Raw genomic sequence first — 12,734 nt, 5'->3', positions numbered from 1 at the left:
AGCTCTTATGCGTTTTTTTCACAGTGGTTTTGAACAGTGGTTGAAGCATCAGGAGATACTGATTGCAGCTGAGGCTTCCTCCTCATTTAGCTCCCAGGTGAATATGCACAATGATGACAAATATTTGGAGAAATTCCCAGGGCAGGTGGGGAGACACAGCAGTTCAACATGTTTAGTGCAAAGTCTCTATTACAATGACGGATTTGCACCAACACTCATTAACATACAGATACAGAAAAACAAAAACAAAAAAACAAACAAACATAAAGATACTGATTCTTGCTGCCGGCTGCTGCACGAGCATGCGCCCTGGGTGCTGCAACTGCCCAGTTGCGCTACTTCTGTTCCCACAATGCTATAGACATACTCCTTCTTTCAGCCACATTTTATTTAGGATTCCCTCAAGTCCCACTAGCATCATGTTCCTTTCCTGTCACTGTATGTTTTCTGTAGCATTAAACTACATAGCTAGGCCCAAGCTAGCACCGTTGAAGTCATTCTTTCATGTCGTCACTCTGGGAAGAGGATTCGGTGTGTTGGAGGAGAAATGTCTGTGTTTGAAACAAAAAAAACAACAGTAATTTTGTTTCCTCTTGTCTTGGACTCTTTTTGTTCATGAAAATATAATTTTGGTATTGTAATGCTATAGTCACTGTTAGCTTAACCTTAAAACAAATTTTCACCCTAAAATGATAACAATATGAGACAGGTACACAAATACACACAGGCTATGTGACCCTGGTTTTAACTACTCTTTAAATGATATTTCATGTATTATATTTGTAATAGTTTAAACTCACCAATGTTGACTCTCACTCTTTCTTTCTCCCTCTCTCTCTCCATTTCCCTCTGACAGATTTAGAAGCTCAGTACTCTCTAACGCGGGCTCAGCGCGTCAGGGCTGCGATGTTCCCAGAGACTCTGGTGGAGGGAGAGGCGGCCATGCCCACCCAGCCAGATCCATCACAGCAGAGCAATGTACAACGACTGGCTGAGCCGTCCCAGCTGCTAAAGACAGCTATTGTCCACCTGATAAACTACCAGGATGATGCTGAACTGGCAACCAGGGCGGTGCCGGAGCTCACCAAGCTGCTGGCAGATGAGGATCCGGTAATCTGCCACAACTATTTCGCTTGTATCACATTTTTACACACCTACGTGCTCTACCTTACAAAATTGTTGTCTCACATATCTAGGTTGTGGTGAACAAGGCGGCCATGATAGTCAATCAGCTGACCCGAAAGGAGGCAAGTCGGAGGGTGCTGGTGCAGTCTCCGACCATGGTGGGTGCAGTGGTGCGTGCCATGACTACAGCAGTTGACATGGAGACGGCCCGTTGTGCAGCCAGTGTGCTCCACAGCTTGTCACACCAGAGGGAGGGCTTGCTGGCCATATTTAAGTCTGGAGGGATACCTGCACTGGTCCGCATGCTGAGGTAGAGATAATTAAACTAGATTATAATGAGTAGACATGTAACTTTGTGCCATTGAATTGAACATAGATGTCATGTAAATTTACCTGGAATCTGTCTATAATATTTCAGTGGTGTGGCATGGTGTTAAATCTGTGGAAAAAAACAGACAACTCCTTTTGAACCTGCAATGGGCTAACACTTTTGGACCACTTGGAGGCAGTAGAAAAGTGTCAATGTCCTTGGCATATCGTCAACCACGTTGTCAACAGATTCTCAAAATTATTCATTTGCAGTTGTGATTGTGTCCATTGGATGAATGTTTAGCTGCTAAATGCCCCACAATGTTCACTGGCTGCTGTCTGATTTGTCTGTTTGCCTTCTGAGAATATGGTGGACAGTTCTCTGAAAACAGTGGCTGAAAATGATGCTGTGCGAGTGGCAAGAGTGAACCAAAACAGGGAAGTAAAAAAATAAACTTTAATTTTTCATTTGTTTGTTTTTTGATAGGGACAGAGCACATTGATGAACATTAGTATTAATACCAAATGAAAATAACCCAGAGTTTTCAAGAATGCTAACAATTGATTTAAGTAATCCGTAGGCAGGTTAACAAAACAAAACATGGGAGTGACAGTACAAGTTACAAATACAGACAAGTATACAAGTATAAACGTTAAACTCAAGCACAATTAAAAGTGGTCACAGTATTATGCAAGCTTTTGGCCATTAACTTCCCTTTACTGACAGCACAGTGTGGTGACATTTAGGAACAACATATTTGGAGAGTCTCTTTTAGTAAATGGACTGTATTTATATAGATCTTTTGTAGTCATATAGACCACTCAAAGCACAGGAGCATAGGAAAGTCTCAATCACATTTTTTTCCTATCATTCATACACATTCATACACTGCCGGAAGAGCCACCAGACACTTAGGGTTAAGTCCCTTGACCCAAGGACACAGCGGCATGTCGAATGGCAGAAGCTAGGATCGAACCGCCAACCCTTGGGTTGATGGACGAACGACTCTACCTCTTGAGCTGCAACCCCCCAAATCAACCAACTTCCAGTAATGGCCTTAGTATTATTGTCAGTGTCCCTTTATTTAAATAAATCATTTTAAGGATGTGGAGCAAGTCGAGATCTCACAATATTATAAAGAAAAACGAACAGTTCCCGCAATGAGCAGCTCTGAGACTGTGGAGGAGAAAACTCTCTTTTAACAGGAAGAAATCTCAACAGAACCAGGCTCAGTTGTGGGAGAAACATCTGCTGTGGGGGTGAACAGTTGTATAACCACTGCTTTAATCTCTACCATACTGATACTTATAATTAGAAAAATAATACTGACAATTACAGATGCAATTATGTTGTTGATAATGATAATATCAATAACAACAACAATAATTAAAAAAATATATAAGAATAATAATGACGGATTTGTATCCTGCATGCAATGTAAATACATGGTGGCAAAGAGAAAGAGATGCATGAGAGGCGTTCCCCCAGCAGTCTATAGCAGCATCAATAAGAGATGGTTCAGCTCGAACTAAATTTTATCAAAGAGGAAGGTTTTAGAGAAGTCGTCTGCCTCCTGGTTCCAGAGGAGAGGAGCCTGATCTAGAAGATCGAGGGTGTGATTAAAATAGTGAGTGGGTTGTTTACATGTTGAATAAAACTTGTCTATTATAGAAATAAAAGCAGAACAAAGACTGTAGTTCAACATACACATGAATGTTGAAATCACCCACTATAATGACTTTATCTGTGCTAAGCACCAACTCAGATAAAAAGTCTGAAAATTCAGATAAAAATTCAGAGTAAGGGTCTGGGGGAGGATATACAACGACTAGAATATCGTTTTTTTGAGATAAGAGTTAGACTTTCAAATGAGTTAAAACTATGTTTAGGTCGAGGGCTGAGCAATAAGTCTGATTGGATAATTACTGCTACCCCTCCTCCTCGGCCTGTGGTCCAAGGAATATGAGTTTTATTATAAGTGGGAGTTGTTGATTTATTTAAACTAACATATTCTTCTGGCTGTAGCCATGTTTCAGTCATACAGGATAAATCAATGTGATGATCAGTTATCAGATCATTCACTAACCGAGATTTAGATGGGACCCATTATGTCACTTCTAGGATTTGTGTTGATTTTTATAAGGTTTGTATGAATCACACCTCTCTTATTTACTTTTGGTTTAACAGTTGAAGTGATCCAGGGGCAGACAGAAAAGATAAGAAACCACGTATATTCAACATGGACGGAGCAATTGCAATTATGCAGTACATTTGGTCCGGTACATTGAGATTTCTTTATTACAAGCAGAGCCAATGAAGTTCAGTCCTCTTAAGTTTATTAGTGCTGGTGTGTTGAACAAGACCTATATGGTAGATTCTTCCCCATATTATAGTAAATCCCTCTATTTATATTTCTGTGTGTGAATACACTCAGTCACAGCATTTATGTATACACACATCTACATATCCGTTGTAGCTTTTCAAAACAATATAAATTATTAAGGATTTCAACAGTTTAACGCGTCTTGAGAAGATTCACATGGAAGTTATTATGTTGTTTACTGTCTTTATTTTAAATAATTGAATACAATTTATTTTCTCTTCCTTATTTCATCTGTACATTACTCGTAGAATTTCATTTGTTTTATTTTGGCAGTGTGCCCGCTGTGACTTCCGGTGTGGTCAACGCCTAACAGGGATGTCAAAGAACACTAGCCAACTGAACCACGGGACCACAAAAACTAACCAATCAGAGGCAAAATAGGGCGGGTCGTGGATGCGCTGTCATCCTGGAGTTGTTGTCGGTAGCTACATTATGGGACAAACTTTGTTTCAGTGGAGAGAGGGAGTGAGAGAGAGAGCAAGCCCAGCTCAGTCCTGGAATTCCATAAAGTCACAGACATGATTACATACATGATAAATGATTAGATATATTGAACAGGGTCTGGAGTAAACTCATAATCTGAGCCAACAACACTCATCGTGGAAGCTGTGATGTGCTAAACAACATGTTATGAGTCCTGTCCAAAATTCACCTTCTTCATTGTGTCACAGATAGTAACAAACAAATTGGCAGAAAGCTACGAAGGTGCTGCAGCTGTTTCATTGTCGCACAAAATGACTGAAATGCACAGAAGTTTAAAAATTTAAATAAAGAAAAACAAACTGGCTTTATAGTATTGCTAACCTTCTTACTGCTTTGGCTTGGCCTGCAGCAGCATGTTGCTAGCTTGCCAGCAACATGCTCCTGCATCAAAACTGGGACTGAGCCACGAACAGTCAGTTAGCGATGTTGTGCTCCGCTCGTGGCTTCCTCCTCCTCGTAGTCAGGCAGTTCCTGGTTCATGTGTTATGGGAGAGGCTTTGGACAGAGGTCTGAAGGAGGGAGGTGGGACTTTCACGGTTGCCTCGCTGGTATTTCCAAAATGGCCATCCCTACCTTTAAACAAAGGATCAAAGAGGAGGCGTACCTTTTCATATTGCCAGAAAGCTTTCAGCCTCTTCTATAGTGGTCATCTGAAAACTGAAGTAATTGAGGCCAACAGCCTAGCCTTCAATTTTAACACTTAATTCAGGGCATTTGCAACCAGCGGGCACGGCTGCAAAGTTAATCCCTTACGCAGGGGTTTAACAGAACAGAATAAATCATAGCACTAATTGATTTGGAGCTTAATTCAAACAGAAAATGAAATGAAAGCATTGAATAAATCAGAGCTAAAAGTGCTTCACAGAGAGCAGCCAGTTTGGTGTGTGACATGTATTAACGAAATTAATGTTTTCCCCTTGTCCCTGGTAATGCCCACTGCCACATGCTTTTTTTTCTTCTTTTAGCACATTTGCATTTGTTCTACCAGCACTGTCTGCAGCCTGCTGCATAATTAAGCCGTTTTGCTTTTCTATTTCTACACGTTGGATGTTTTGAAAATATGTGTTTCTCATTTGTATGTTGTGAGCCAGCATTATACCCCAAAATATAGTGAACACGTCCACACCATTTAATAGGCATTTTGGGAGCAAAACAAAAGTAAATGTATTACATAAATTAAAAATTGTGAACCTATGCTTTAAGGTATTGTATGGTTTGTGGAGTCCCACTGGGTTGTATCTGATGGGAATGTAAAAAAAAAGGGTTATTGTGCATTTACACCTGTACTCTCATGAGGTCTAATCCTAACTGATTACAATCTGATCATCAAACTCTTTTTAATGTCAGTTATGTAAATTGTGTATGAGTTGCCACTGACTTATGCTAATTAGTATTAAACACAAAGTACAGCTGAGGATGATTTAAATGAAATTAATTTTGTTGCTATTCTAAACTAAAATACGGAATAAACTTAAATCTTGATGATGGTACCAGGTGAAATGTCGAAAAAGATCAGCAACATTTTTCCATTCATCTTGAGAGGAACATGAATGTATATCAAATGCATTCCAATCCATGCAGTAGGTGAGACTCAAAATCACAAATATTAAACTCATGGCAGCCCCATCCCTAGAGCACTCCCACGAGCTAAAAAAGCCATTTGATTCCAAATCATGTTCAATTCAATTTTATTTGTATCCAAATCACAACATACATCATCAAGGCACAATATTAGATAATATTGAGTAGGGTATTATTTTAAAAAGCCTTATATAATTTCAAAATCTTATCCAGATTAATGTCTCAGTGTGATTCCTTTAATAATATCTTGATGACGTTTCCAGGTTTTTGCTCAATGCCAACTTTTTTCAACTGCTCATTGCTTCATCACATGTCTGAGATGTGTAGATGAGACACTGGTGGCGGACAGAGATCCATAAAAGTCACAAACTGCATAATGCCCCTTGAAACAAGTTCTTCTTTTTGTCACTTGTGCAGTTCACCAGTGGAATCAGTCTTGTTTTACGCCATCACCACCCTCCACAACCTGCTGCTGCACCAAGAAGGTGCCAAGATGGCGGTGCGTCTCGCCGATGGCCTGCAGAGGATGGTTCCCCTATTGAAAAAGAGCAATCCCAAGTTTCTGGCCATCACCACAGACTGCCTGCAGCTCCTGTCCTATGGCAACCAGGAGAGCAAGGTGAGGAGAGGACCTCTCCACTTGGAAGGAGATCCATGTTGTGGCCAATTTTTTTTATTGCACAATTACACAAACCCCTAACCCTAACCCTACTTAGTGTTTCTCCTCAGCTCATCATCCTCGCGAATGGAGGCCCAGAGGGTCTGGTGTTCATCATTAGGAACTACAACTACGAAAAGCTACTGTGGACCACTAGCCGTGTTCTCAAAGTACTGTCTGTGTGTCCCAGCAACAAGCCAGCTATAGTGGAGGCTGGTACGGATATGTCAGTGAGTGAGTGTAGAATATTAAGTATAGGTGTTTGTGCAGTATGTAACATATTTTCCCTCTGTGTGCAGGTGGTATGCAAGCTTTGGGCCAACACCTTACGGGTTCAAGTCAGCGTCTGATCCAGAACTGTCTGTGGACACTCCGCAACCTGTCCGATGCTGCAACCAAACAGGCATGTGTTGCTTTGCTTTCTAGTACTACCATATGCTTTCACAACTACTCCTAATAGTACTGATAGCAGTGCTGGGGGGGAAAAGGTACAACCTTTGATTTACTGCTCTTCCTGGACACAAGTACTTTATGCAGCAGGCGATAGCACCATGTTGCATGTCAGTGCTCCTAGAAAGCAGTGGTTTTCCAAGTACTGTAACAACCTACTGTCACAAGTCCTGCTTTCATTCATATTTTCCTCAACCCTTATTAATGGCGAGTTCCTGGAACTACTGTAAATGTGAGTACAGCTCAGGGGGTGGTACTAAAATCAAGTTCCAGTTTACCTTAGGGGAGGGAATGGAACAGATTGGTAAACATCAGTTACTAAAGCATGACTTAGTCATTAGTTTAGCTAAGTACCAAAAGGGACTGCGAGTCTGTATAAAGCAGCAGTTTTGTAACATCTGCTCCTCAGATCAGCCCATCCTGGGTACAGTTAGGCCTGGGCAATATGGAAAAAAATCTTATCACAATAATCTTTTTTATATTGATCGATATCGATATTCACAATATAAATCAAATCACTATTTCTGTCAAGCTTAAAGGTTGTGAGATGTGCAGATCCATAATATTTTAACCAAAGTTAATTCGGGTTTAACTGTTATTTATTTTTGGTCAGAATTGAACATGACAAACGTACTGAAGAACATTATACAACTGCTGCTGTATAATGCAGTTGCTGCAACTGCTACAAATGCTTTTGACACAGTTTGCAGTTCACGCTAATACTCTGCATCTTCTCGGACTTTAAATAGCCCAAATATCTCCACACAAGGGGGATTCCTCGAACCAATCTTTTAAACAATGTCCTTGTCTTTTGAGCCTCATGTCCGTCGGGACGTCTTCGGGAACGCTGTCGCTCGAGTCGACATTTTCTGACGTAACTTTTGACTTATACCTTGCTCTCACTCCTGACCGACTGATGAGCTGCAGAAACCCAAACATAAACACGTGAGCTGCAGCCGGCCACGTCTCCTACACTCTGCTGTGTGCGTCAAACCAACTTGACGTGGCTGTAACTCTATTCCAGCCACATGATTGGTTCTGCACGGCGCTATTCTCACTATCATTGGCTGTGTGTGTTGTCTGTCGAAACATGGCTTGAATTAGTTCTATTGATGTTATAACAACCATGTCCAGCGTTTGAAGAAGAATTAAAGTTAGCTTTTTGGTGATTGCAAATTGCAACAGAAAATGAGAGAATAAGAAAAATACTTTTGACATGATATAGATTTAGTTTTTTTTAAAAATTGATATTGTTGGCGCATTTTTTTATATACTGTGAACTTGTCCTAAATTTGGAAAAATAATCCCAGAAACTATCTACGTGTTTTATGAGACACTAAGCAGCTACTTTGATGTTTCGCCACCTGCAAAGAAACGGCAAACCGAGCCTGAGCAGAAGAAAATGGTACGGTGTAGTATAGGGTGGACTCGGATGCCGACCAAGGACTCAAAGTGTCAGTAAACAGGAATTTATTGTTTAACAATAAATCGTATGGTGATCATCCACATGAAAAACACGGCAAGGCACAGGCGTCAGAGCAGGATCGAGGCAGGTGGTGTGGGTGTATGGCAGAGCGGAGGCCTCGCTGGATCCGGAGACGTCACGGTGCAGGTCGTCTTCTGGGGAGGCAAGGACAACAAACATGAGCACGAGAAAGATAACTTGAGAAAAGGTTCAAGGAATAATGAGGAGAGATTCCGCCTGTCTTAATACCATGTAGCTGGCAAAAGGATCTGGCCACGGGGGGCCGAGAGAAGAGCCTTGAAACCAGTGCTGATTAGAAGGTTCACATCAGGCGTGCAGACCAGCCAGGGACCATGCCCCCAGCTACTCCCACGATCACCACACACACAAACCCCACAGAGAACAGGAAAGAAAACATACCAAACACAATAAACACTACTGGAGAGAGTCATGACAGAAAAGACATCTAGCAGACAAAACAGGTGCTTTTTATAACAGGCTCAAAGAATTTCAACCATCCTTTGTTAGACAAACACAAAAAGAGCAGGAAGCACATTATGTGGCACAATTTCCCAGCTTGGGACGAATAAAGTATTTATCTATCTATCTATCTATCTATTTAATTGAAGAACAACGGCAAGCCCTGTGCAATATGTGCCTTTCATAAAGCTGAACATGCACGTCCCATGTCTTCTTATGCTGAGGGAGTAAATGTCGGAGGCGCGTATCACTCACATGAAGGGGGGACACGGATAATGCCAAAAACCATCAGTGGGGAGTTGAGACTCAAGTTGCAGTCTGCGGAAATATGAGGCCGGCATGCAACTTGACAGAGACACTTCTTTGAGAGATTGGATGTGTTTAAAGCAAGCAGGAAAACGCTTGGCAGCCTGCTCTGTGTATGACTTGTTCCAAATAGTAAATACAAGTAATCCAGATGCTTACTCCAGCATCAACAAGATGCTTAAACTGTCTCTTACACTGCCTTTCAGCAGTGCAGCTTGTGAGAGGGGATTCTCACATATCAACATAATAAAAACCAAGTACAGATCTCGTCTGTCACATGCTCGTTTCTCAGCCCTGATGCACATTCACCTGTCAAAGAAGACCTCTGAGACATTTGACCCAAAGCCAGCTGTTGACCTGTGGATGGAGACAGCAATTTGGAGGCTCAACCAGGGACAGGGAGTGCATCTACAGCATCTTCATCATCTACAATGCAAGAAGCTGAAGCAGAGGACAGTGAAGGAGACACTGAGGAGGACAGTGAGGAATACTGCACTTATTAAACCACGCTACCTGTGGGGTGAGAGTGACAGACACCAAACTGACAAAACAGCTCATGCTTAATCTCCATAAAAATGAATACATTTTGTAAGTTTTTTGCGGACTATCTTGCCCTCTTTAATCTTATCGGTGTGTCACCTTGCCAAATGATTCGCAGATTTTGCAATACCATGCAGAGGCCTCATCTTCACCAGAACATGAACATGGTTAGCTTCAACACAAGTGTCAAACGAGGCTGTGCAGCTGTGGGAAGAGATTCTTCTCAGAACAGTCAGAAAGGACCTGGATAACAATGGCTGCTGTTGTTCCTTTTCCCCGAGGATCCTTGAACCTCGTTGTTTTTTAGAAGCCACCGAAAGCGTTTTTCTGTAGCTTGGCAAACAGCAGTTATGCATGGTGAAGGTTTCTGTAAGACACCTCTGTCCTTCAAAGTAATGAATTGATGCACTGAGTGCTCTGAGGTCAGTGCTTGTGAGCAAGGCATACAAGTAATCTTCACTATCATCTTTTTTACAATAAAGGCTGTGATGTAAGAGATGGCTGCTTCCTTGTACTCCGATAGATTGTCAACATCTGGCAGGTGAGAGAGGGTGTCATCCTCAGGCCCAGGCACCTCCACAGGTTCCACATCCACCCTGCGTGCAATGTTCACAGTCGCAGGTGTTGAGTCAAGGATGGCTGTGTTGTCACGAAACAGACAGTGGCCTGTGCCCTTCTGCACCTGGTGCCTTACAAGGAGGCGCTTGTATGCACCTCCGAACTGCCTTACATTGGTGTTGTTGTTGTAACCTCCACGTGACCTGATAGCAGAGAAGAAAAGTTCCAAGTGGTCCTGACTGAGTTTGTAGGTGAAGAGATATCTGCATGAGGCAGCTGGCTGACAATACTCAAGGGCATCAGCCACATTGCTGCTGAAGAGCTGTGCTGCAAGACTGACCTTCATTTTTTGATTCTACCACTGAATCTGTGCCATTTTTAGCTTGTTGCCAAGACGCAAGCATCCTTCTCCTGAAGCTTATGGAGCTCCTCAATGTATTGCCACTTTAGCTGCTGGCCATCTTCTCTTACCAGAACTACCAACTGTTGAGAACACATGAGGAAGCATGTGACATGGATCCAAGAGCACATGGACTTCTGGTGCTTGATCTTCAGGATGGAGAAAGTAAGATCTCATGTCCATGATATCAAGTTGAGCACCAAGCTCTCTGATCATTGTGAAGTTTTGAGAGGGTCCATCACATGTCAAGGAAACAACCCTACCTCCAATTTCATGGAGCCTAACATGCTCTCTTGGATGAGGTTTGCCGTCTCTGCATCTGTCATGCTGTTGATAAGAAAGTAAGCAATGGGGATCTTCCAAGATTAATTAATTGCAACATGAGGACCAATGCTTGTGTTGCCACAACATTCTCCATTTCACCGGCACCGATATCAACATAGCTGTGAATTTCCAAACTCAATTTGCTTATGAATGTTCATTTCATCTATCATCAATGTGCAAACTGTCCTTTCCTGCTTCTTCTGCTCAGCAACATGACTTTTTAAAGCTATGAATGAAGCAACAGTAAATCTAGGATCTGCAGAGATACTACTGTACCATTTTTGTATTGTCTGAGGATGTGGCAAAGCCAAGTGAAACTTCTCTCTGACATGGTCATAGGCCTTTGGAGAGTAGAAGTGCAGTGTAGTTGTTAATTGCTTCACGTTTTCAGAAAACACTGTCATTTTCTTATATTGTAACCTCTGAAAGATCTCTCAGGGAACATGATCAAGATTAACAAGAAGAGAGGCACATTCAGTTGAAATAAGGAGTTTCTCCTGAATGTCTTGTGATATCTTTCAAGGAAGAATCTTTTGCCCTCAGTCTCATCGTCTCCTGGCTTTTCAACCTCAGCTTTTTGCGGGCTGCACACAGCTTTACTCCAAATGTAGAAGCTTTCCTTTCAATGGTTCTCGGAGACTCAGAAATTATGTAGCAGTGATCAGTCAGAGAGCTGCTGTGTTGAAACGGTGTAAGAGTGACCGAAGTATGTCCTTTTTGCGCTCAGATTTTTTGGCTGACTGTTGCTACCCACGTCATTGGTGGGGTTCTGATTTATTTGAAAGAAAGCATTCAAAGCAAACAATTTGAAATTAAGGAAAACACCTTGGAGTGCGTAGGGGTTACTATTACCCTATCCCCTGAAATGTCTTTTGTTGTGCTTGCAGTTTATCGACCTCCCTCTGCTACTAATGTTTTCTTTGACTGTTTATCTGTTATTCTCAAACAATACCAAGCTAAAGAAGTTATACTTATGGGTGACTTCAACCTAAACTGGCTTGACAAAACACGCAGGAAAAAACTCAAAAACATTATCAAAACGGTTCAGATGATACAAATGATAAATAAACCCACAAGAATAATGACAACTTTCCAAACTCTGCTAGATTTAATCTTTTCAAATAAACCGGAAAGGATAACCAAAACTTTGGAATTTGATCACTGGTTTATCTGATCATAACCTCACACTGGCGGCCAGGAAAATCATCAAATCACGATTTAAAACTCAAATCCAATGAAAAACCAACTTGTCCTTCATCCCAAAGAAAGATTTCGCACACATTGAGAATGAAATAAAGCATACAAACTGGAAAAATATTACTGAAAATAAAACCTGTGAAAGCGTTAGGGTTAGGGCAATGATCTAGTAACTGCATTCAAAGCTATCTTGTTGAAATATACAAATACCAAGGCCAGGGAATGAAATACAAAACAGACTCTGCCTTGGTTCACTAGTGATCTCTGGGACCTAATGGGAAAAAGACATGCTTCTCTAAAGAGGTTTCTTAAATCAAGACTGACCACTGATCATCTTATTTTTTAAAAGTCTGAGAAACAAAGTCACACAGCAGCTCAGGAAAGCTAGAGCAAACTTCTTCCTGGATATTATCAGAGATTCCAAAAGGAATAGTAAAAGTCTTTGGAAAAGCATTGACAAATTGCTCTGAAAGG

The 12,734-nt window shown here is 41.5% G+C and overlaps 1 protein-coding gene across 3 annotated transcripts in view; it reads left to right on the top strand.

The window, feature by feature from the left end:
- Positions 1-12,734, top strand: part of jupb (junction plakoglobin b) — a 127,912-nt gene that overhangs the window by 88,048 nt on the left and 27,130 nt on the right. For all 3 annotated transcript variants that reach the window (XM_035616138.1, XM_035616137.1, XM_035616135.1), the window contains 5 exons: positions 857-1,110; positions 1,197-1,435; positions 6,300-6,501; positions 6,612-6,756; positions 6,840-6,943. In XM_035616138.1, the coding sequence (XP_035472031.1) occupies positions 857-1,110; positions 1,197-1,435; positions 6,300-6,501; positions 6,612-6,756; positions 6,840-6,943 (944 nt within the window). The remainder of the gene's footprint in view (positions 1-856; positions 1,111-1,196; positions 1,436-6,299; positions 6,502-6,611; positions 6,757-6,839; positions 6,944-12,734) is intronic.

Source organism: Scophthalmus maximus, chromosome 17, assembly GCF_022379125.1.
Source record: "Scophthalmus maximus strain ysfricsl-2021 chromosome 17, ASM2237912v1, whole genome shotgun sequence".
NCBI classification, from domain to species: domain Eukaryota; kingdom Metazoa; phylum Chordata; class Actinopteri; order Pleuronectiformes; family Scophthalmidae; genus Scophthalmus; species Scophthalmus maximus.
This window is presented reverse-complemented; position numbering and strand designations above follow the sequence as displayed.